This window comes from Loxodonta africana, chromosome 6, assembly GCF_030014295.1.
Source record: "Loxodonta africana isolate mLoxAfr1 chromosome 6, mLoxAfr1.hap2, whole genome shotgun sequence".
NCBI classification, from domain to species: Eukaryota; Metazoa; Chordata; class Mammalia; order Proboscidea; family Elephantidae; genus Loxodonta; species Loxodonta africana.
Window position 1 is genome coordinate 27,978,774 of NC_087347.1, and position 23,936 is coordinate 28,002,709.

The 23,936-nt window shown below is 52.1% G+C and overlaps 2 protein-coding genes across 4 annotated transcripts; one reads left to right on the plus strand and one right to left on the minus strand.

Annotated features, from left to right (window-relative positions):
• Positions 1–1,615: 1,615 nt before the first annotated feature.
• TMBIM1 (transmembrane BAX inhibitor motif containing 1) lies at positions 1,616–20,558 on the plus strand. Of its 3 annotated transcripts, none has more exons than XM_003406066.4 (12): positions 1,616–1,713; positions 12,802–13,039; positions 14,376–14,476; positions 15,238–15,302; positions 15,519–15,572; positions 16,069–16,119; positions 16,617–16,656; positions 16,892–16,929; positions 17,110–17,197; positions 17,565–17,660; positions 18,743–18,796; positions 19,191–20,558. In XM_003406066.4, exons 2-12 carry the CDS (start codon positions 12,838–12,840, stop codon positions 19,335–19,337), a joined length of 936 nt encoding a protein of 311 aa, XP_003406114.1. In that variant the 5' UTR covers positions 1,616–1,713; positions 12,802–12,837; the 3' UTR covers positions 19,338–20,558. The 3 variants fall into 3 exon arrangements, with proteins under 3 accessions (XP_003406114.1, XP_064142757.1, XP_023397356.1); XM_023541588.2 differs by lacking the exon at positions 1,616–1,713 and adding an exon at positions 5,312–7,866; XM_064286687.1 differs by lacking the exon at positions 17,565–17,660.
• Positions 20,555–23,729, minus strand: LOC104847202 (probable hydrolase PNKD). The gene is made up of 3 exons (XM_010602027.3): positions 23,632–23,729; positions 22,721–22,880; positions 20,555–21,659 (listed from the first exon to the last, which is right to left on the minus strand). The coding sequence occupies exons 1-3, from the start codon at positions 23,696–23,698 to the stop codon at positions 21,509–21,511; spliced, it is 378 nt and encodes a 125-aa protein (XP_010600329.2). The 5' UTR covers positions 23,699–23,729; the 3' UTR covers positions 20,555–21,508.
• Between the last annotated feature and the right edge of the window lie 207 nt (positions 23,730–23,936).

Genomic DNA, 23,936 nt, shown 5'->3' on the forward strand with positions numbered 1-23,936 from the left:
GTTCCACAAAACAGCTGGACTGGCCACTGGAGATAATAATGTAAGTAAAAGTGCCTGGTAATGGGTTTGGGACTCAGGAGGGGCTCAAGAGGTCTGAATTGCCTAGCTGCGTTCATTTCTATAGGTGCAGTGGGGACACAGTGGTTAAAGTGCTCGGCTGCTAACCGAAAGGTCAGCAATTCGAACCTATCAGCTGCTCCACGGGAGAAAGGTGTAGCAGTCTGCTTCTGTAAAGATTTTACAGCTTTGGTGGCCCCGTGGGGTCACTATGAGTCAGAATTGACTCAAGGGCGATGGGTTTGAGTTTTGGTGGAAGGTTCATTTCTAGCTGTGTTTTATCAAGTTAACTCCTGCCCACTTAATAAAGAAGTGTCATTAGGCTTTGAAGGACCTTTAGTGTTGGTATTGATTGGTAGCTATCAGCACGAGATAAATTCCTTAAAGCTGCTCTTCCATGGCAATCTTGGCATCATGGAAATAACATGGACTTTGGAACCACACAAACTCAGGTGACATTTCAAAGCTTCCCTGAACTTGTGGAACTGTAATATGGATGGCTGTGAGGGTAGAGATGTGAGTGCAAAGTCACCAGCCCAAATTTGTGCACTAATGGTAGTGATCTAGGGTCCCTGGTGGCACAGGGGTTAAAGTGTTCAGCTGCTAGTCAAAAGGTCGGCAGTTCGAACTCACTAGCTGCTCTGCAGGAGAAAGATGTGGCAGTCAGCTTCTGTGAAGATTCACAGCCTTGGAAGCCCTATGGTGCAGTTCTACTTTGTCCCACAGGGTTGCTGTGAGTCAGAACTGACTTGACGGCAATGGGTTTGGTTTATTTGTTTGTTTGTTTTGTTTCGGTTGGTAGAAATCCACATTGCAATTCAGGACTTTCGACTTTAACACCTGTTTTCCTGGTTGAAGTAATTTCAAGTACAAAATGCCCTACTTTCCAGAGACAGAGGTTCTAAGTTCCATCTCTATTCTTTGACATTGGAAGTTTTAAACCTGAGAAACGCGTTTGCTTTAAAAAGCATAGAATTGAAAGGGTGTTCATCACTGGGTTTACTTATAATAATAAAAAATGGGAAATAACTGAAATGTCCTTCAGTAGGAAATTGATTTAATAAATCAGAGCATAGCTTTTTGATGGAATACCTTGCAGCATTAAAAGTACGCATTTGAAGAACCTTTAGTGACCAAAAATGTTCATGATAAAATTTTAAGGAAAATGCAGCAATAAACAAAACATACAATATGACCCTACTCTAGAAAAACGAGTACATAGTAGATACATAGGCAAAGAAGCATTGATCCAATTGCTTCACGCTGGGATTTGGGAGTGATGAGCAGTTATTTTCTTCCTCGCATTTTGTGTGTATTCTAAATTTCCAGCAACGATCATGCATTGCCTTTAAACTCCGAAAATAACCACCAACGCTATTAATAAATTGCTGCCGTGCCCAATACAGGCGCGCGCCGGCTGGGAGAACCTCGGTGGTACGAAGGGCCGACCCCCGGCGTCTGCCAGGCTGACCACCAGCGCCCCCTGGCGTTGCCCGAGGCCCCGCCCCAAGGGGCGGCTCCGCCCGCGCGACGGGGCGGGGCGCGGTGCGCAGCCAGAGCGGAGCGGAGCCCAGCCCAGCCCAGCCCAGCCCAGCCCAGCCGGAGCAGGACTCGCAACACCCAGAGGCTTGGAACGCACCGTTCGGAGCGGCCCAGGCAAGCTAAAGGGCCGGGGCGTTTGAGGGCTGGGGCGGCCCCGGGCTTGGCCCCCAAACTTTCTTGGAGTGCGCGACCCGCTCCGGGAGTTAGTCCCGGGCCGGTCCGCTCCGGCCCATGAAGCCGCGCCGGAATGGGATTCTCGCCCGGGCTGAAGTTTCGCTTTCCCTGTGTGCCCCGGGCGTGTGGCGCCAGTACAGCCTTGGGAGCTGGGCGGCTGGTTGTGGGATGGGGGTTGTGCCCTCCTGTCGCCCTCTTTCTGGCGCGAGTGGCCTGACTATCGCAGGGCGTGTCCACGGGGCAGCCCCCGAGCGGCCACCTGTGTGGAATGGGGACTATCGTGGCCCTCAGCTGGTGGGAGGAGGAGGGGAGACAGCACAGGACCTGGCGCCGACCTCGCTGCCAGCCTTGGTGTAAACAGGTGAAGGGAAGGTCCTTAGCTCCGCGACGCAGTGGGAGCCAGCGGGCAGCCCAACCTCTTGGGCGTGGGTTAGTGGCCACCCTGCCACCATTACTTTGCTTCCAGCCATTTGCCCCCTGGGCTAGTTCAGAAAGTTACGGGGAGGAGTGGTCTCCTTGGGTCAGAGTAAAAACAACTGAAATGGGAAGAGCGTGGAAGCAAATGGAGAAGACTGGGGAAGGAGCCAGGGAAGCGTGGGAGGGGAAGTAGAAGTCTGCTGGGGAGCTTTGACCCTGATCTTGGGGGCCAAATCTCAACAGACTTGTCCTCTCAGTTCCTGTCCTATGGGGTCTCAAACCCCTCTCACTCCAATGTGGCTCCACTTGGTATCCAGGGGGTCAGAGTTCTGCCCCACAATCCCGGACATGGGATAAATGGGGGCGGGAGGGGTAGGCCTGGGAACCAGGGTCAGAGATGGAGCCATGGAAGGTCCCTCAGGTGTCCAGTTCTCTGGGGCTCTGAAATATTCATCTCATTGGTGAGCTTTGGTTTCAAAGCTGGCACCTTTGGCCTGGCCACTGGTGGCAGGGGACCCAAGTGCCTCCTTGGCTGCTTGGTTTGGGGCAAAGGGGGAACCTGCCTGCTCTCCCTGTCTCCAGTCATGAGGACTCAGAGTCCCAGTGTATAATTTAGAAAGAAGTGGTTGTGACCACACAGTGTCAAGGGCCCTGACTTCCTCTGTCTGCTTGTGCCATGACTTCAGTGCCTCACTTCTAAAAAAGTGGGCACGTCAGAGGTAATGATGGGTTATACCATAAGTGTAGGGAGTGCCTAATGTTATGAGCTGGCGGAATGACACCTCAGCTTAGCTGCCTCCCCTGGAAATGGAGACCTCAGCCAGGAAGCCATCCGCTTCAGGGCACCTCCATCCCCAAGACTTCCCACCCAGCCCTTCAGAAAGAGCAGAAGCCACAGAGAAGGGACACACATGCTTGAGAGCCAGAGAATGGAAACTCATATAGCTCACTGGGTAGAAGACCTCTGCAAACAGCATGGGTAACCATGACGTGGGCTTTCTAGAAGTAATTTTTTTTCCACCTTTTTTTTTGTGTGCTTTAAGTGAAAGTTTATAGCTCAAGTTAGTTTCTTATACAAAAATTTATACACACATTGTTAGGTGACCCTAGTTGCTCTCTCTATAATGTGACAGCACACTCCTCCTTTCCACCCCAGATTTCCTGTGTCCATTCAACCAGCTCCTATTCCTTTCTGCCTTCTCATCTCACCTCTGGGCAGGAACTGCCCATTTAGTCTCATGTATCTACTTTTTTTTTTTTTTATCTACTTGAACTAAGAAGCACGCTCTTCACGAGTATCATTTTATGTCTTACAGTCCAGTCTAATCTTTGAAGAGTTGGCTTCGAATGGTTTTAGTTCAGAGTTTACAGAGATTCCAGGGGCCGTGTCTTCTGGGGTTCCTACAGCCTCAGTCACACCATTAAGTCTAATCTTTTTACTAGAATTTGAGTTCTGCATCCCACTTTTCTCCAGCTCCATCAGGGACTCTATTGAGTCCCCTGTCAGGGCAGTCATTGGGATAGCTGGGTACCATCTAGTTCTTCTGGTCTCAGGCCGATGGAGTCTCTGGTTTATGTGGCTATTTCTGTTTCTTGGGCTAATATTTTCCTTGTGTCTTTGGTGTTCTTCATTCTCCTTTGCTCCAGGTGGGTTGAGATCAATTGATGCATCTTAGATGGCCACTTGCTAGCTTTTAAGACCCCAGGTGCCACTCACTAAAGTGAGATGCAGAACATTTTCTTAATAAACTTTGTTATGCCAGTTGACTTAGATGTCCCCCTGAAATCACGATCCCCAGACCCCTGCCCCTCCTAGTCTGTCCCTCAAAGGGTTTGGTTGTATTCAGGAAACTTCTTAGCTTTTGGTTTAGTTCAGTCGTGCTGAATTCTCCTATGTTGCGTGTTGTCCTTCCCTTCACCTAAGATAATTCTTGTCTACTGTCTAGTTAGTGAATACCCCCTCCGTACCTCCCCACCCTCATAGCTATAGAAGAATGTTTCCTTCTGTGTTTTAGCCTTTTTTTGAGTTCTTATAATAGTGGTCTCATACAATATTTGCCCTTTTGCAACAGATTAATCTGAAACTATTCTGTTGGGAATGTTGTGGAGGGGTTGAACTTGACAGAATCTTTCAGCCCTAAGATGCTGGGATTCTAGACCAAAACCTGGGCCTTGTTTTGAAGGAGAAATGATATCCAGAAGTTCACAGGTCACAGTGCTGGGTACCTAGAGGGTAGCCAATACATTGGTCAAGGAAGAAGATAATGAGTCCTTACTCTTGTACAGAATGAGATTTGTACTTTTTCCCATCACATAGAGGTGATGTTAGGGTAGCTGGCATTCTGATGCTATGTTAGTTGGAGATGTCTCCCAGCCCTTGGTGGTAAATCCCACAGTGGAGGTTATGTAGCAGCAGCTGTCTGGGACTGTATGTATGGGAGCATGTCTAGTACTTAATGTGACAGTTCTGAGGGGCTCGGTATAAGGACAAGAGGTTTTAAGATATGAGGAGCTAAGAGAGGAGTCATTCTCAGGATTGGGTCTATATAAAACAAAGGTGGCTTAGATCAGCATCACATGGGACATTAATAGGTATGCATTGATAAAAATGTTTCAGGCTTAAGGAAGTTTGAAGGAACGCTGGGTTAAAACAAAGTTAATCAGGTTTGCTTACTGCAAGACTTCTCAGAGGCTTAATATGTATGTCATTGTGCTTCATGACTTCCAAGAAGGGGATGTGGGTTGCAGTGTCCTTTCTCAGACACCTCGGTTTTCAGAGCTCATCCAATAAGGTCTCCTGGGGGCAGTGTTCCTTAGACTGCAGTTTGGGAAATGCCAGGATAGATGATTCTAGCTCTCTATTCTTTGGTTCTGGATAAACTAGCCCCTTCCCCTCTCCCCCATGTGGGCTGATTAGCACTCACTCCCAGGTGGGGGAAAGGAGGCTAAGTGAGTCCTTTGTCTGGATTCTCAAAGCAGTTAATGGCAGAGTTAGAACTTGAACTTGGGACTCTTGACTTCCTGGCTCATTCATATTCTTTCCTCTCTACAGTGTCATGCTGTGTCTCTGCAGGCTATGGGGTAAGTGAGCACCAAGGAGGAGCTAGTCTTAGGATCCAGACAGGATTATGGAGGCAGTGTGGTGGGAGAGGAGCCCTGGTGGCACAGTGGTTAAGAGCTTGGCTGCTAACCAAAAGATCGGCAGTTCGAATCCACCAGCCACTCCTTGGAAACCCTGTGGGTTTCCTGATAGGGTCGCTATTAGTTGGAATCTACTCAACAGCAACAGTTTGGGTGGGAGGAGAAAAGGAGCCCTGGCGGTGCAGTGGTTATGTGCGCAGCTGCTAAACAAAAGGTCAGCTGTTCAAGTCCACCAGTCACACCAGTTCTCTGTCCTTTGGGTTGCTATGAGTTGGAACAGACTCAGCGGCAACGGGTTTGGTTTTTTTGGTATGGGAGGAGAAAAGGAGACCTGGTGGCACAATGGTTAAGCATTGAGCAGCTAACCAAAAGGTCAGCAGTATGAACCCACCAGCTCCTCTGTGGGAGAAAGATGTGGCAATCTGCTTCCATAAAGATTATAGTTTTAAAGCCTGAGAATGTGGCCCCTGGACACCCTCTTAGCTCAGTGATGAAGTCACTCCTGAGGTTCACCCTTAAGCCAAAGATTAGACAGGCCCATAAAACAAAATGAGACTAAAGGGGCACACCAGCCCAGGGGCAAGGACTAGAAGGCAGGAGGTAACAGAAAAGCTGGTAATGGGGAACCCAAGGTCGAGAAGGGAGAGTGTTGACATGTTGTGGTGTTGGTAACCAATGTCACAAAACAACAGTGCGGGGAAAAAAAAAAGATTATAGCCTTGTCCTATAGAGTTGCTATGAGTTGGAATCGACTCGACAGCAACAGGGTATGGGAGGGGAAAGATTATGGCCATTCCCATACCAGACTTCCATAGACTTCCTCTGGACAAGCTTCACAACAGTAGACTCCCCAGCTAAGATTCTTTAGGAAGCATGTGATTCACTCAGAATCAGAAACTGTCAAAGTTGGAATGGACTTTAACCTCTCAGTTCAGGGTGCTCATCTTCAGATGAGAAAACTGGGTCCAGAGATGTGAAGTGGTTTGCCTCACTCACACAGTGGAGATAGTACTAGAGCCAGACAAGAACGCAGGTCCCTGCCTCCTTACCCAGAGCTTTAGCATAGGATTGACTTTGCACTAGGGAAAAGGAATTGGTATCAGCAACAAACTTGCTCAGCTCCTTTCTGCCATTTTTGATCATTAGAACCTCCCTCCTCATCCTAGGTGGTGGCCTCTTCACACAGATAACTGGTGGGGTGCCTCTGGGGCTTTTGCTCCAGCCGGATGTAAGAGGAAAGGGCATGAACTTGAAAATCAGACTGCAGACCTGGGTTCAAATCCCATCTCTTTTGTTTGCCTGTTGTGGGACCTTAGATGTGTTTTTCTCTGAATTTCAGTTTTCTCATCTGCAGAGTGGGGATAATAATATCCACCTCATAGAGCTGCTGTAAGGATTAGATGTGCCTCAGACTATTAGTTGAAGGGTTGGTGGTTTGAACCGACCCAGAGGCACCCACCCTGGAAGACAGGCCTGGTGATCTGTTTCTGAAAAGTCAGCCTTGAAAACCCTGCAAAGCAGTTCTTCTCTGTACACATGGGGTCACCATGAGTCAGAATTGACTGGGAGTCAACTAACAATTAACAACAACAGTACCTGGTACTAAGTACACAGCAAATATGGGTTCCTTTCTCTTCTGGCCCACATGCAGGGAAGGATTTGTCTCCATTCTCCATCCTGGGTGGTTAATTATCTGTCACTTTTCTCTGTCTCTCTTCCCCCCAATCTTTAAGTTCAACTAAAAAGATAACAGGATGAAACACATAGAGGGTGGTGGATAGGGGCTATGCTTCAGAAGTGACACCCAGCACCTGTTAATAGGTTCCTCTTATCTGTACACCCAGGCCGTCCTGAGGTAGGTCCTGGCTTGGCTGAGGTTTCTGAGCCTGCCCACCCTGCTCACACAGCTCTGCCCGCAGAGACAAGGGTGACTGGGGAGCTGCAGTGTTGTGCCCTTCGTGCTGTCCAGAGCTCCCTAGCTTTCCTTGGAGGCTGGAGACACACTTCTCTGTCTCCCTGGGTCTGTAGAGAGGCTGCTCTGCCTAGAGACGGGCTGGACAGGATCGCTTCTAGCTGGGAGAGGGCATAGAGGTTTGGGAGTCTTATTTTTCTGAGCAGGAAGGACACGAGAGAACTGGGGGAATGGGGGTCTTGTTCTGGTTCCTCCTGTGGATGTGAGCTTGGGTCCTTACTCTGAGACAGTGGGCAGGGCTGGGAAGGGAAGTTCTAAACCCATGACCAAGAGGGAGGTCAGTCATGGGCCTGGGCAAGAACTTTCTCAGCCTTGGGCTTTCCTTGTCTGTCAAGTGACCAGGATTTCTCAAGTGCATTCCAGCTCTGACGTTTCAGTTTCTTGGTCCTTGTTGGCGCTATCCTCTTAACCCCCAGAGGCTCGGCTGATACCAGACTACTAAGGTGACACAGGATATTAAGGCCCCCTTGGTCCCTGAGTGCTTCAGGCCTGTGACTTGCCCGGATGCTCCCATGTATCCTTTTCCTCCTCTGCCCTCGGGGCTACTTGGCTAGGGGAGGAGGGTAAGTTTTCTTGTTGGGGAGCGGAGAGCAGGGGGACAAGAAGGGCTGGGGGAGCTGGGGTAGGGTAAGGCAAAGGAAGACAGGAGCCTGTCAGAGCCCTGGGCATGGTGGGCCAGGAGCCATGCTCAGTGCTTGCTGGGTGGGGCTTCCTGTGATGCACACTCTGAGGTATTCTTTCCGTTCTGGCTCTGGGCATCGGTTCCTGGCAGGGATGAGGGCAGGCGGCCTGGACCAGTCAGCTGCGCCTCTCTGTCCCTCCCTCCCACATACACAGACTCTTCTGTAACCCCAGTAGCTCAGGCCTCCTTTCTGCAGATTCCAGGGCCTTAACCCTTCAGATGCCTGAGCAGAGGCTGAGCCTTAGTAGGCTGGGGGTGTGGTCATCCCACTGACCTACTGAGGTGGCTCCAGGGGAAGGGGGTGCTTTCCCTACTCTGCATCTGACAGAGCCCACCCACTTATGTGGCCATCCCAGGCTGGGCCTTGGAGCCCTGCAGGTGGGGACCTGGCTCCTTCCTGGTAGGGGACAAGTGTGTATGTGTGGGGAGAGGGAAGGACAAACTTAGATCATGGACAGAGCAGTCTAAATGCTTCAGTAATAGGCAGTGTGAGGAAGAATGTGCCAGTGATCCCAGCTGCCTGCAAACCCAATGTGCTTGCCCCCCTCACTAGAGTTTGTTCAAACAGAAGCTGAATGCCTACTGTATTTTAGGAAAATTCAGGCTTCCAGTGGGAAGGTCCTTTTTAGCCCCTGGACACTGTGACCCCTTGAATACCTACCAGCAGAACTCAAATGACCTGAATTCTAGTCTTCGGGCATCTTCCTCACTGTGTCTTTGATCTTCTTCCTCCCCTTTTCCCTCTCTTTCTACTCGCCACTCTTCTCTGGCTCTTATTTTTAGCCGTAGCTAGGAAAGTAAACACCGCCCATGTCCCCCTTTCCCTACAGGCTAGGCAGATGCCAGCCCTAAGCCTCATCCCTAGCTGAGGCCTTAGTGATGTGGAAGTGGCCAGGGTCCTCATATAGGTTGGGCAGGAGCCAGGGAGCAGTCTCCAGGCCCCCAGGCTCCTGCTGGTCTGACAGTGTTTTCCTTGGCATTGCTCAGAGGTGAGCGTGGCTGAGTTTAGCATCTCTCCTGCCTGGCCTTAACACCAGGAGTCTCTTTCCCTCTCCTGCACCCATGTCTTTATAGAACCAGCTTTGTGACCAAAGACAAGTCACTCTACCTGCCTGCACTGTGTTTGGTTGGCTGGTAAAGTAAGAGGTTGGCTACTTTAGATGCCTTTACTTGCAGCTATGCCATGTATGACTCTCCAGCTCTGAGCTGGAGTCCGTGGGTGGCGTACATGGTTAAGCACTCGACTATTAACCGAAAGATTGGTGGTTTGAATCCACTCAGAGGGGCGCCTTGGAAGACAGACCTGGTGATCTGTTTCTGAAAGATCATAGCTTTGAAAACCCTATGGAGTGCGGTTCTCCTCTGCACATGTGGGGTCACCATGAGTCGGAATTGACTCAATGGCAACTAACAATAGTTCTGAACCACACTCTTCTCCTTGGGGCAGTTGGACAGGGTTTGGGAATGATGGGATAATGGACAGCGCTGACTAGGTAGGCTTCACACAGGCATCGGGTTCTGTGTGAATCTTCTGTCATCAGCTCAACTCCGGGGGGGTTTGTCATTAGAGAGTCTTCCACAGGAAGCCACGGTAGAAGCGATGAGAAGTTAGGATAAGCAGAGTGTCCAAATGAGGGATTAGAGCAGAGTGATTAAGAGTGTGGGTCTTGGAGACCAAGTCTTGACCTCATCACACCTCAGCTAGGTAACCTTTGGCAAGTCACCTAATTCCTCTAAGCCCCAATTTCTTCGTTTGTAAATAAGGATAATAATAATAGTATGTCTAGTGCTATTGTAAGGATTTAATGAAACAATAACTAAAAATAGCTAACATTCACCCCAGAGGCCAGCTTGACACAAGACTGGGGTTTATCAGGGTTTGGGTTCTATGTGTGTGTGTTCTCATTTTTTATAACAACCCTGTGGAGGGTACTATTCCTAGCATTAAACCCATTTTCCAGGTGAAGAAACCGAGGCATAGTGAGGTGAGGTGGTCTGGGCCAGCTTTGGTAAGGATAGGCATCTAGCTGGGTGACGCCCTCAGAGAACTGGCCCGTGGTTCTTAGCAGGCAGGACTACTGGTGAATTCCCCTGAAACCAGAAGAGTGAAAGGGGAGGGGCAAGGGAGTGGAGGAGGTAGTCTTTGTGAGTCAGCAGCCAGCTGGGCTGGACCTGAACCCTGGGGTCCAAGTGGCCCACCCAAGGCTGGCCTCTCTCTGTGCGTCACCCTTTACTCTGTGGTCGCAGCCCCTTTAGTCTGGGTAGGTACCTGTTGTTTGCCCTGCTTGGCTTAGAGGAGGGAGGGCGGGGCAGACATCTGGCTGGGCAAAGGGCTGACCCCACCCACATTGCTGGCTGCTCAGATAATTTCCAGGATCACAGTGTGTTAGAGCTGGAAGTGAGCTCAGCAATCTTCTGGCCCACCCATCTCATTTCACAGAGCTGCAGCCTGAGGCCTGTGAGGTGACGGAGCAGGTCATGGTCATGTCATTGTTTGGTGGCTTCACTTCCAGCCCCAGGGCCTTTCCTGTCAGTGCTTCTTGGGCCCTGTTCAGCCAACCCCCTGTATACCGCCCCCCGCCTCCGCCAATGGTGGATGTCTCATAGGCCTGGGGTGCTGAGAGGATGGCAATAATGACAAATAACCCTACTTCAAGTGTGACCTGCCCAGTGCCCCTTCCACCAAAGAGGATGCTGTTCTCTTTGTGGAGGCAAAGGGTGTTTTCAGAGGGGAAGGGATGGGAGGGTGTAGGGAGAAGGAGGCTCTTACTCCAGGGAGGGGAACACAGTTTTCTTTTTCTTCCTGTTAAGGGGAATTCATATATTTTAACCAGTTATGGATTTTTCCCTAACCTTACATAAGCCCAAACCATTTTCAAAAGCAGTTTATATCTCTCAGATTCTTAAACTCACAACACTTGAAATTTTAGTCTTTTCTTTGTTCTCTTTTGTGCCTGGATTTCTCAGGGCTGGCTGGCTGATGTCCTGGGGTGGGGCTGGGGAGGGGGGTACCGCCACCACTACCCCTTTTGCCACCCTGGTTTGCATCCTTCACTGTCAGGAAGGCCTTTGTTATTTGTGACCCGACACATGCTGGCTGTGGCTCTGGCCCATTTACTTAGGAAAGATGGAGAAGAGCTTTCCTCGAAATAACCCATTTAGAGACGTAGCCTGTTGTGACTCCTCCCCGCCCCCACTCCGCTTACTCACTGTCCCCTCTCTGAGTTATCCTGGTCTCCATAAGAAGGGAGAGAAGAGATAAGACCATCCTTTATCTGATCCCTGAACCACTCTCGGGGTGCCCTACAAAGAGAAGCAGGTTCTCTCTTTCTTCCAGCAGAGGCCATGAGGGTATCTGCTGACCTGAATTTGGGGGTGCCTCCTCCCTGTGGGGTGCTGAAGGCCTACGCCTTGGGAACTGCCCTAGGGGGTGGTGGCAGCCCTGTTAAGGTGCCCAGACTCTTTCAGGGCTTTTCCCTCCCAGGGCTCAGGGGGCATCCTGCTTAGCTCTTCCCAGGCCCCCAACTCTGCCACCTCAGAGAGAAACACCAGGCCTGGGGCATGTTTATTTGGTGGAAGTGGCATAAAGAACACAACATAGCATAAAGGACATATATCCAGGCTGCTGAAGACTCCCGTTCTGGTTATGCCACTAACCTGCCAGTTCTGTGCCCCAGGGGTCATGTCACTGTTCTGGGCCTTGGTTCCCTCATCTGAAGTGAGTGTTCGGGGCTACACAACCATGAGGTCCCTTCTAGCTCTGTTTCAGGGTTCCCTCCACCTGCTTGGTCGGCCCTGCCCTGGCTGTGGGGTCTTCCTACTGCAGAGAAGGTACTGACTTGCTCTAGTGTATAACCCCTCAGCTCTCTCATCTTGCCACTAGCCACTGCCCTGGGGGGAGACAGGCAGGATTCACAGGGGTTCCAGACCCTGGGGTACTCTGGGAAGTGCGTCTCCCTCTTTTAGGGGGTCTCGGGGCCCTGCACTCACTATCCACTCCCAGGCAAGGCCATTGAAGGGAACAGTTGCGACACACATTGCCACACGCCTATCTGATGTGTCAGGGCTATTACTTGAAGAAACCAGAAAGTCCTCTCTCAGGCCTGCACGTTTGCACAGCCCCCAGCCCCCAGTGGCCACCCCTGGGCACCCACTTGCCCAGGCCTCTCAGTTGTCCCCAGACTCAGCCTGCCCTGGTCTAGTCCCCTGGCCCCTTCCCCCTCTGGGGCCTGGCGGCTGTGGCACCGGGGCTAGTTTGTTTTCCTGTTCCTCTAGCTCTCCACTGGGAGCTTTGGCCCTGCCCCAGCTCTGGCATTCAGGCCTGGTGCTCCTGCCAGCTGCTGTGGGGGCTGGGCTGACCCCTTCAATGGGCCCCAGCTGGCCCTGTGACTCACTGAGAGCCTTTGCTGTCAGTGCCTTCCCAGTTTCTTCCCTGGTTCTGACGTCAAGTCCCCGATGCTGGAAGGTTTTAACTGAGAACAGGGGAGTTCCCAGGCTCCTCCTGGTGCCTCATCTCTCATACCACTGATGCTCAGGAAACCCTCTGGGCTCCAGAACTCAATTTCCCCTCCTGCTGCTTCCCTAGGCCAGGGGGCTGTACAGCAAAGAAAGGGCCAGGGCTGGAAAGCTGGCAGGAGGGCCAGGGGTTGATCTGGAGGGGTGGACAGTGTGCAGAGAGGGATATGCTGTGACCTAGAGAAAGTATGAAGGGCTCTTCCTCACAGAGATGGCCTGGACTGGGGCTGGAAGGGAGGTGGGTTGGCTGAGTGAGCTAGGCCTGGCCACTCATGACTGCTGTTCTTGTCTTCCATTTTAGGTCCAAGCAGCTGGGGTCCTCAGCCCTTGAGCGGCCATGTCCAACCCCAGTGCCCCTCCTCCATACGAGGACCGCAACCCTCTCTACCCTGGCCCCCCACCCCCTGGGGGCTATGGGCAGCCATCTGTCCTCCCGGGTGGCTACCCTGCCTACCCTGCCTACCCGCAACCTGGCTACGGTCACCCTGCTGGCTACCCACAGCCTATGCCCCCCATCCACCCGACGCCCATGAACTATGGTGAGTCCTTGAGGGGCACATGGAGGGGGGAGGGAGGAAGCAGCAATTGCAGTAGATGAGGCTACCTCTTTTTGTTCATTTTCTCATCAGCTTCCCGTTTAATCCCTTTTTCTTGTCTTCTCTGTTTGGATCTCTCTTTCTGTTCCTGTCTTCTTTACCCTGCTACTTTTTCCCTCGGCACCTAGTTTCCGAGACATGGGCTAGCCCCTTTATCCAGTAAGGAGACTGAGTCCATAAGCCCCACACCAGAACTTGCACGTCCAGATGACAGAGTAGCTGGATAATTCTCAGCGTGGTTACCTTAGGGGACCGTTTCCTTGTTTCCCAACAAGGCAGTTGCCACCCACCCAGACTTGCCATCTTCCTTAGGAATTGCCTTTGAAACCCAACACACATTAAAAAAAAAAAAAACCCGCTGTGCTGATGAATCTCATTCTTTAAGGTAAAATGTGATTTTGCAAACATCCAAAAGTCATGTGGAGTAGAGTTTGATAAACATCATGGCAGGTAAAGGCTATAGTTGGTCAAAAATGAAATGAGATTAGAACGTGGTGGGACTGTTATCCTGGTAACTCATACACAGACTTTAAAAGCATTTCCCAAGGAAGCATTCAAGGACTGTTCTGAGTGCCCAAGGCGTCCCCGGAATCCTGGAGTAAGTGTGCAGCCAACTCTTTCTGGGTATACGTGCTCTAGGCAAATAGTAGCACATCAGTGATGTTTCAGTCCCACCTCATCCTGGGCATGTACACACCTGATGCATCTGTGTCCCAGGAGGCCTTAACGTTTCTTCCGCCCTGGGAGGCCCGACGTCGATCAGTCTTTGCACCTTGTTCCTCGCCTTATGCACGTGCACACATACACGTGTTCTTCTGCCCTCCTTTTCCCCACCCTCCATCCTCTGCTCTGATGCAGCCACTTCCTACCCATCCCCTGGGCATCGTGCCCATCAGGAGGGATTCCAGCTGATGATCTCGGCCTGCTCCTGCCTGGCTGCCCCCTAGATCAGGAGTCCCTGGATGGCAGGGACCACGTGCTTTTGTGCCCCACTAGGCAGCCAGCTGTGTGCTGGGCACACAGGGCCCTCCATAAATGCATGCTGGTGGAATGGTTCCCACCTGAACCCCTCACTGCAGGTCACACAGCTCCACATGGTGCCCAGGCCAGCTTTGGGACACCGAGGGCCCTGGATTGTGGGGGGTAGTACCTGAGTTATAACACTTGTCTTTGGCTGGAGATACCTGAGACTTTGTTGGGAGAGCGTGTGTGTGAGGAGCTTTGGGATTGAGGCCACGTGTTCCAGGTCCCCAGTTGGTCATATATAATCTGTCCCCAGGCCCAGGTGACGGCTATGGTCGGGAGGAGAGGGCAGTGAGTGACAACTTCGGGCCTGGAGATTGGGATGACCAGAAAGTTCGACATACCTTCATCCGAAAGGTGAGATGTGGGCTGGGAGGCAGATGTAGCTGGGGCCCCTTGGCTGTGGGAAGAGGTGGGGGGAGGGAGGCAGTATTACCCCAGGACTCATTCCCTGTGAGCTGCCAGCTGCCCTCTCTGTGCTTCCGGGCCTGGCTCCCTCCCTCTTCTGCTCCCTGAGCCCAGTGTCCCTGTCCTCACCTTGTTCTGGGAGGGTACATTCAATCTGGGAAGTGCTCTGTCTTCCCAGACATTTTTCTCCAGCTAGACTCACTGTAAGCAACTGAAAGCCGGAAATGATCATTGCTAACCCATCTGTCCCCCAGCCCATGTCTACACAGTGCTTTACTCAGAGCAGATACACAACAGACGTCAGACAGAGCTCGTGAAATGCGAGGCCATCATGCGTAGTGTGATGGCAATGAAGCAGGGGACGTAACTCATGAACTAGGCCAGATACAGGACAGGGAGGGGCGATGCCAAGGAGCAGCAGGAGGTGGGGAGAGCCAGAAGTGTTCCGCCCTGAGGATGTGTGTAGCATCTGAGCACACTGCCCACTGCAGGTGGGGTGGGGGTGGCCTCTAGGCCAGGCTGCAGCAGGACTGTGGAGTGAGAACAAAGTAAGAGTAAATCCTCCAAGAGAAAAAAAGCCTTCGCCACCACTAAAAGACAGGGAAGGAGTGGGACACCCTGGTGGGCTCTTTGGGGCTCTCTGGTCTTGGGGGCTGGTTGCTTCCTAGGAGAGGCCAGGAGTGCGGTGGTGACCTGCGCCTGTGTTCCAGGTTTACACCATCATCTCCATCCAGCTGCTTATCACAGTAGCCATCATCGCTGTCTTCACCTTCGTGTGAGTCTCTAGGCCTCTCTACCCTACTCTGACCAGCCCTGGGCCCTGGGAGCTTGGGTTGGGGAGAGCCCTGCTCTCAGAGATGGGTGGATGGGGAAGATGAGCTGGGAGGCAGGCGGTTAGAGAAGATGATAAGGAGTCAGGCTGCCTGGTGGGACTTGGCAGAGAGGTAGGCATGTTGTGGTGTGAGCTGCCCTTGTCCTCCTCCCTCCACAGGAAACCAGTCGGCGATTTCGTGAGGAGAAATGTGGCTGTCTACTATGCATCCTAGTGAGTGTGCGCTGTTCTCTGCTCAGGGGCAATAGTTCCAGTTCCTAGCTGACCTACTCTCCTCAGGGCAGGGACCAAAATACTTTTTGAAGGGCCTTCCAAGTTGCCTTTGCCAGATTCCTGTGATGAGAAGTGTGGGTATGTGGGGCTAAATGAGGAGTAACAGAATCACAGGACTTGTGAGGGTGGGGGTGGGGAACTGTGGGGGTGATATGCATCCTGCAAAATGGTCTCTGTGTTCCTTAGTCTATCTGCTATGGCGTCCCTACACTTACTTCTGGCCAGAATCCCTGTGTCACAGAGGTTCTCCGTGTACCTGACTGGGGGATATCTTGTCCTTGCTTCCTACTGAGTAGCTTCCCCTCAGACTTCCAGAGAGCCGTTTGGGCCTCCAGCCCACTACCTGCTCCTGTGCTGGGAGGCTGGGAGGCTGGGTCAGGAGGGGCCGAGGGGCGGTTTGGGCCTACAGGCTACCTCCTTATCTCTTCCTCCCCAGTGCTGTCTTCCTGGTCACCTACCTGACTCTTGCCTGCTGCCAGGGACCCAGGTGAGTCCTGGAGGCTTAGACAGTGAGAAGGGATGGCAGAAGGTGGGAGAGGGGTAAAATATTTTGGGGAAAAAAAGGGGACTCCTTATGGCAGATGAATGGAGACTTGAAGAAATGAGGACAATAATGATAGCAGTTACTGTTCTGATGTATACAAAGGACCATGTGGGTGTATTGTCTGCCTGTCTTCCTTACAACAACCTGCAACATATGTAGCATTTTAACCACTTAACAGGTAGGAAAAACCTAGGGCCCCAAAAAGGCTAACTTTCTCACCGTCTCAAGGGCTGCAGCTGAGTCCACATTTTCCTGGCTCCATAGTCCTGGCCTGTGCCCCATGCTGCCCCTTCATAGAACATCTGAGCAGGTACCAAAGGCCTCTCGGAGTCAAGGCTTGATCCTCCAGGGAAATGAGCCAAGCACTTCTTTGTGCTAAAAGAGCCTCTAATATTTGATCAGCCCCATGTCACTTAATCACAGTTTCTCTTTCCCTTCAGACGCCGTTTCCCATGGAACATCATCTTGCTGACCCTCTTTGTAAGTCCAGAAGGGAGGGGGAGGGGGAGGAGATGGTTCGAGGGAGGGCATGGGGACAAGGTTGCAGAAGGATGTCCCTGGCTCCCTCCCCCATCTTATCTCTCAGTCTCCTCTGTGGCTTTCACTTCCCTACTTAGTCATGTTTGTCCCCAGCTCTGATGATCCACCGTGGTCATCCCCCCACGTGCTGACTTTCTTTTTAAGTGTTTTATTCTTGTCTCTATCCCTCCCTTAGACTCTTGCCTTGGGCTTCATGACGGGTACCATTTCCAGGTACATTCAGGGACAGCCTCACCCCAGTACCCTTGGGAAGTGTGTATTTTGGGGAAGTGGGGGTCCCTGGCTGGCAGTTATCTGCATGGGTGGAATCTGGGTAGGATCTTTCTGGAAGTGATGATTTTGAAGTCATCCCTACATGGCTAATGCCTTTGGCCTCTCTCGACTCCTTCCTAGTATGTATAATACCAAAGCCGTCATCATTGCAATGATCATCACTGCTGTGGTATCCATTTCAGTCACCATCTTCTGCTTCCAGACCAAGGTGAGGGCATGGAGGCCCCTCCCTGGCCACCCCCCCGCCCCGCCCTCCACTTTCTTATACAGACATGGCCCTTTGGACTTGACTGTTGAGCAAGCCAAGGAGAAGGGATTCCTAAGATGGGAAGGCCCAGACCCCTATACCAGGCATTTCCCTTAGAGCTCTTGATTCCCTTCCCCTCATATCTGTGTCTACAAAACTGCTTCCTATGTCTGTCCTAGAAGGTCACAGTCATTCCTGTGCCCCTTGGGCAGAGGCAGGATGCAGCACTGGGCCTCCCTGGTAGGTGGGGCCTGGCCAGGCTGGCTAGGCTGCTTGGTGGGGCAGGTGGCAGTCTTCTGACAGCTGCTTGCTGCTCCCTTCCCGGCAGGTGGACTTCACCTCATGTACAGGCCTCTTCTGTGTCCTGGGAATTGTGCTGATGGTGACTGGGATTATCACTGCCATTGTGCTGTCCTTCAAATATGTGAGTGTCCCAGGAGGCTGGAATCAGTGAACCCAGTGCTTAGAGCAGGCTTTCTGTATAGCACTGTGTTACAGGCCCCCACCCAGGTCCCAAAGGCTTCTGGCAGGCTCTGTCCTCCAGAATCCCTTGAATGGCTAACAGTGGTGCCAACACCAAGGCCCCATCCTTTTTTGGTTAGGGAATAATCTTCATTTGGAGACGGATAGCCCTGGCAGCCACAGCACCTGAAGCCCTGTATAGCAGCACCACATTCCTGTGGGAATGGTGAATTAGATCTGTTGGACAGCTGAGACCAAGTCTTAGAAGGCTTCCTGAGGACTTCTGGAATGCAGTGGACTGAGATGATGGGCTTGGGTGTGGGGGTGGGGGGAGGATCTTAAGGATTGCTGTATCCAGCCCCTCCTTTAGTCCATCAGCTAGGGGAGAGCATGAGGCCCCCAGGCTGAGGGGAGCCACATGGGGGAACCATGTACGGAAGAGTGAGGAAAGGGGAAGGATATAAACATGAGGCCTGGCTACCCACTTCCTGGCAGGCCAGCCCTGCCCTTCTGAGGAGAGGCACCTATAGGGGTGTGGAGCAGGGCTGTCCTATGGGTGCTCTCTGGTTCTGATACTCATCAGGGGATGGGGTGGGGGCCTTCCTTCACAGCCGTTCTTCCTTAGTCTGGGCTGCAGGAACCACTCTGTTGAATGCTGACTATGGTTAGCGGAAAGGAGATGGGGCTCGTCAACCAGTGCCTGCCTAGGTCTGCCCCCTCCAGAGCTGCCACTCAGCCACCTTGCAGAAGTACAGTGGAAGCCTCTGTACCTTGACTAACTCTGGAGATTGGCTTGGCTAAGAGATGCTGTGACTGGCTTTATTTGGCCTTTGTAGGATGGCCTCTGTTTTCTTTTCCAAATATATTACCATTCTCAATTTCTTCCAGGATCTGGAAGGCAGTAGTAGTCCCTTCATGAAGAGCTAGCTTCCTGCATTGACCCACTCTGATTCCAGAACCCTGGGGGAAGTGGTTACTGAGAGCCTGCCTCAGCCCTTGTGCTTTGTTAAAGTCCTAACCCATCCCTGTTCCCCTTTTTCGTAGGTTCCCTGGCTTCACATGCTGTATGCCGCTCTGGGGGCCATTGCTTTCACCCTGGTGAGTCAGTCCCAGCCCTCTCTCCAGGATGGGGCGGTGAGGGGGTGGAGGGGAGGAGCTGAGGGAATGAAGCATGGATTTAGGCTGCTTGAGGGGCAGGGAGTAGGGCCATAGCTGACTTTCCCTCTCCCCACTGTCAACAGGTGTCTGTTAATTTTCTGGGTATTCCCACCCTCTTTTGTTCACACTGCCTACTATTAGAACACTCAGCAGGCTGCATTATAGACTGGGGTGTCTGTCTTCCTTCCTAAACCGTAACTTACTTGGAGGCAGTTCATTAATGTGTCCCCCCAGAACACTGTGCCCCTAAGCTCCCAGGCTAAATCTGCTGACCCAAAGTGAGCTCTGGACACTGGGGCTCTAGGTTCTTACCCTGACTTCCGTGTCCCTGCAGTTCCTAGCTTACGACACGCAGCTGGTTCTGGGGAACCGGAAGCACACCATTAGCCCGGAGGACTACATCACCGGTGCCCTGCAGATCTACACTGACATTGTCTACATCTTTACCTTTGTGCTGCAGCTGGTTGGGGACCGCAATTAAGGAGCACCCCGTTTCACCCACCCTGGGCTCTCCCTTCCTAGAGGGCTGGGCCCTGTGACCAGGGTCTGGGCTTCAGACTCTTCTGCCCCTCAAGTGATGCCCAGTTTCCTTTTTTGTCCTGGGGGTGGTAGCCTCTCTGACTGTGGATATTGTAGGTACCTGATGGGGTTGAAGAGCCAAGATTGACTCTTGCCCTTGTTGGGCTCGGCAGGGACTGGGTTGAAGATGTCCTTTCTTCTCTAGCCACTACGTGGCACCAAATTTTTCTTAGCAGCTGGGGCTGGCAGGGAGGAGGGGGGCATGGAAAGAGCCTATTCTGTAGCTAAAAGGGAATATGAAAAGGGAAGTGACTTCAAGGTGATGAGGTTTCCCCTCCAGTCTCCTCCCTCTGCCCCCCAAAGCCAGGAGCTTTGATCCGGTCATCTGGACTTATAGACCATTGTCCTGTGAGGCTTTTGCAACCCATGGCGCCTGCCAGCTCAGGTCTATACAGCTGGGCCTGGTCTCCCTGCTTCAACCCCTTCTTCTTTCAGTATGTGTGTATATATTGTTTATCTAGGTGGAGTGTGGGCACGAGGAGGAGAACAAGCAAAGTAAAATACAGGGGCCAGTCAGAGCAGCTCCTGCCCTGGGCTCCCTCATAGCTTGTGGTGGCGATGGAAAGCAGGTCACCATCCTCCAAAGCTGCTTGGAGCCTCACTGGGTGCTTCTGAGATCTCTGGTCAGAGGCACCTCTTGTTTCCTGTGCTCAGGCTGCTCAGAGCAGAAAGTGAGGTCAGGAGATGGGGTGGCTTATTACAATTTTAAGTGTGGCCAGGAAGTAACTGGGTGAAGAGAGACTGGGGTGGGGGCAGAGAAAATGCCTTGGGGCTCCCCACCCCATCTGAGCGATATCCAAGCCTTCCATGGCTCCCACAAAGACTTCTGTGTTCTTTCCTCCTGCTAACCCTGGGAGGACCTGCGAAGACGACTTCCTGTTTGTTCTTACTTCTGCTGGGCAACTTTAGACTTGAGCCCCAACGCCTCAGCAAGCCACCACTTTCTTAACACTAAGTGCCTCAAGTTGGAAGAGGGGCAGGGGTCGCTCTGTTGGGTGGGGGTGGAAGCCATATCAGCCCAAGGGTATATTTATGATTTCTCTATTATGTACTTGGTCCTAAGTATATCACACAAAAGGATACAACCAAAAATGTAATAAAGTTTTATGTTTAGAAGTAAAAACCCTATATGGCTCTGTTATTCTCCCTATGAAAAACATGTCAGCCCTGGAGCGGTAGTCTGGCTCTGCCCAAGGCATCCATGTCCTACTCCACATTCTGGCTTGATTTCTCCCATTTTCTAAGATAATCTGATACACTTTCTCCAGTAATTCCTGATGATGGATGCCATAGGCTAGCTCAGCAATCGCCTGTGGAGAAGGGAGTGTTAACTCCTGCAGTGCTGGATCTGGAAGGGACCTCTCAGAGAGGTGACGCTTAACCTTTTCTGGGTCATCAACCCATTCAAAAAGCTCATGAGAGCGATTAACTCTTCTCCAAAAAGCTGCACACAATTTTGCCTATGGGGTGGGATATGGACCCCAGGTTCAGAACCCCTGCCTTAGAAATCACTAGTCCAATCCCTCTTAACAGATAAGGAAACTGAGGCCCAGAGAAACTGAGTCATTTGGACTCAGCCAAGAGCGCATTTTTCCTCCACACCCTAAATGTCTTATATGATTCCTTTTATTATTTACTTCAAGGCTGAGTGAGGCCACACCCTCCTGGCCAGCAGCTCAGTGGGCTTGGTCCCCAGGGCCTGAGCCTAGGCTTGTTGAGCCTAAGTCTCTGGTTTCCCCACCATCCATCTGGGAACACTGAGGCTTCAGTGAGAAGGAGCACACATGAGTAACGAGCCCCACCCTCTGCCCCTCCCGTCCCCAGGGACTTGTAAACCCAGGCCTGTTCCTTTCCACTCAAAATCTTAGTAACTTTATTTGCCTTTGGCCGGCTTGATGTGGGAGGGGCGAGGGGTGGCAGCAGCCTGGGCTTCAGGCGCCCCCTGGTGGGCCTCAGTGGCAGGACCAGAGTCACAGCCAGTCCTGAGGGAGGCCATGGTTAACACAGTCTAGGGGAGGTTTGCAGTGTTCCTCAGGCCTGCACCCGGGATCCACCTTCAGGAGATGGGGTATGTTAGGAGGAGGCCCTGAACCTCTGGCTCTCATACTCGCCCGCGTTGGACGCCCGCATGTTCTGCCGAGCCTTCATCTGCTTCAAACGGTCCTTGTCCACTTCCCGCTTGGTGAGGATGAAGAGGAGGATACCACAGGGCAAGCCGATGGCCCTAGGGGTAGGGAGATGTGCACGGGGTTTGGAGAGGGGCTGACCTGAGCCAGAGGGGTTGGGGTAGTCCCATTCTAGCTGCACCAGTTACATGGATACTGCAATACCTCTTGCCTCTATCCTCTGTGCTGGCTGCCAGAGGGCCCCACACAAATCGGATCCTGTGCTACCCTGCTTAAAACCCTGTAATGGCTCCTCATTACTTGTGGTCAAGTTCCAAACTCCTAAGCATGGCACACCAGGCCCACTGTGGTTGGGTTTCTGCCTACCTCTTCACCCCTTTCCCCTGTAGTCTGATACTACCCGATATGAACCCTGCACTCCTGCCACACAGACTGTGCATGATCCTCCAGAAAGTCCATCCTCTTTCCAGCTCCCAAGTCTTAGCAAAGGTTCCCTCTGCCTGAACTGCTCCCCATCCCCTCTCAGACTCTGCTCCTTAAGCTGAATAAGTGTTACTTGGGAGGCACTTTGGTGTGGAGGAAAGAGCATGGAGTCACAAGACTTGGTGAAAATCCCAGCTCTGAGCCTCAGTTCCCTCCTCTGTGAAATGGGGATGTGATATTTATCTCAGAAAGACTAACAAATTACACTATAAAGTACTGGCACACCTCAGGTGCTGAAAAAAATGTTCCTTTTCCCTGCTTTTTTTTTAATATTAATAAATATGTATTAAGATCAGAGTCAGATTCAAATAACAATGCACTGAATACCTTCTAGGTGCTACTATACAGCTAAAATAATCTCACATGATTTCAATTAATTAATTACAGAAACTTGGGTCTCACCCCAAGCTCTCTAACGGGAGGATAAGACCAGGGACTCATATTCAAGCCAGACCAATTCAGCTTACTCCACAGAAAACCCACTCTCTCTCCTCAATTCCACACCCCTTCCCACACCCCTTGCCCAATTCCTCTGACATTCCAATCCTTGCACCCAGCAATTCTGTCCCCACACCTCGGATTCAGCTTACCATTTGAAACTTGAAGAAGTTTCTGGGTCCTGCCCTCCCCTGGATTCCACTCCCCATTGGTGGGCAAAGCGGCAGTGAAAACTCACCAGGCTAGTCCCACAGCCTTCATAGGGTTCTTGGTCCTCTTACTGGGAATGTATTCCAGCTCAGGGGGTAAGGGCGCAGGCTCCTCCTTGCACTCTGGGGAGCTGTGGCTTTGCAGTGCCCGGGTCCTGCTCTGGGAAGCTTTCTCTCCTGAGAGAATCCCTGTGGATGGAGGTTAGGAAAGTCAGAATGAGGGGGTGAGGAGAAAGCCTGGGGGAGGGGCTGGGGAGGTGTGGTTGAGTTCTGAGGAGGGGGAGTGACTGCAATTCGAAGTAACGCGTGCCAGGGAGAATCCAAATGAAATGGGAAAATCGCCATCGAGGTGGCACCTTTGGAAGCCACTTCGACGTCACTGCGGGTTCATCACCCTGGTGCCAGGAGAGCGAGCTTCGAGCTTCGCTGTTCTTCATTTCCTCAGGCGACTGGACGGGAAGGACTGCAGTGGGACTGACATGAGCCGTATAAAGGAAATTCAGGGAAAGGTTTTAAAACAGCAGAATGTTAGAACTGGAAGGGAGCTTAAACATAGCCTATTCCATCCCCTCATTCTATAGAACAGGAAACTGAAGCTCCGAGAGATGGACTCCCTCGCCCAAGGTCAAACCGCTAATTATCCGGCGCTAGAAGCAGCCCAGGGCTCTTTCCTCTGCACTGCGGTGCGTGTGAAACACCTGGAGCATGGAAGTCTAAAAGGCTTCCTTGGGGCTCCCTCTCGCAGCAAGACCCCGGAGGTGTCGTGTAACCCTAAATCAGGGGGATGGACTAGAGAGTATCTTTTAGCCCCAGTCACTTAAGATCCTGCAGAGGGGCGTGGGCATGAATGGACAGCCTTGACTTCTTGCTGTCGCCGGGCGAGATGTGAAAGAAAAGTAATCCCCTGCCGCCCTGCCCTCCCCGGGGTCCCTCTCCTTACCCCGGAGGACGCGGGCATTTCTCGCCCCCCGGCCCTTCAGCGCCGTAGCAGCTACCACCGCCGCCATGTTCAGATCCCACCCCCCCCTTCACCGCGCTCCCCGCCGGGAATTGTAGTTTGCGTAAGGGGCCTCCCCCACTCCTTCCGGCCTGCCTACAGATCAGGTACTACAACTCCCAGAAGCCTGAGGAGTGGACCCGGGAGAACTACTCTTCCCATGAGACCACGGCGGCGCGCACGCTCGCTGGTTTCACTCCTGTTAGGGGTGGAGTAAGGGTGGGCGGAGCTTATGTTCTCCCCGCCAC

What these genes read in the sequence shown, in the direction of transcription:
- LOC104847202 (XM_010602027.3), bottom strand. Translation starts at nt 23,698, where the DNA reads ATGGCGGCGGTGGTAGCTGCTACGGCGCTGAAGGGCCGGGGGGCGAGA. An exon ending in AAATGCCCGCGTCCTCCGGG is followed by an intron (nt 22,881 to 23,631) that starts GTAAGGAGAGGG and finishes CTCCATCCACAG; the next exon opens with GGATTCTCTCAGGAGAGAAA. An exon ending in AAGGCTGTGGGACTAGCCTG is followed by an intron (nt 21,660 to 22,720) that starts GTGAGTTTTCAC and finishes CCCTACCCCTAG; the next exon opens with GGCCATCGGCTTGCCCTGTG.
- TMBIM1 (XM_003406066.4), top strand. Translation starts at nt 12,838, where the DNA reads ATGTCCAACCCCAGTGCCCCTCCTCCATACGAGGACCGCAACCCTCTC. An exon ending in CCCGACGCCCATGAACTATG is followed by an intron (nt 13,040 to 14,375) that starts GTGAGTCCTTGA and finishes ATCTGTCCCCAG; the next exon opens with GCCCAGGTGACGGCTATGGT. An exon ending in ATGACGGGTACCATTTCCAG is followed by an intron (nt 16,930 to 17,109) that starts GTACATTCAGGG and finishes ACTCCTTCCTAG; the next exon opens with TATGTATAATACCAAAGCCG.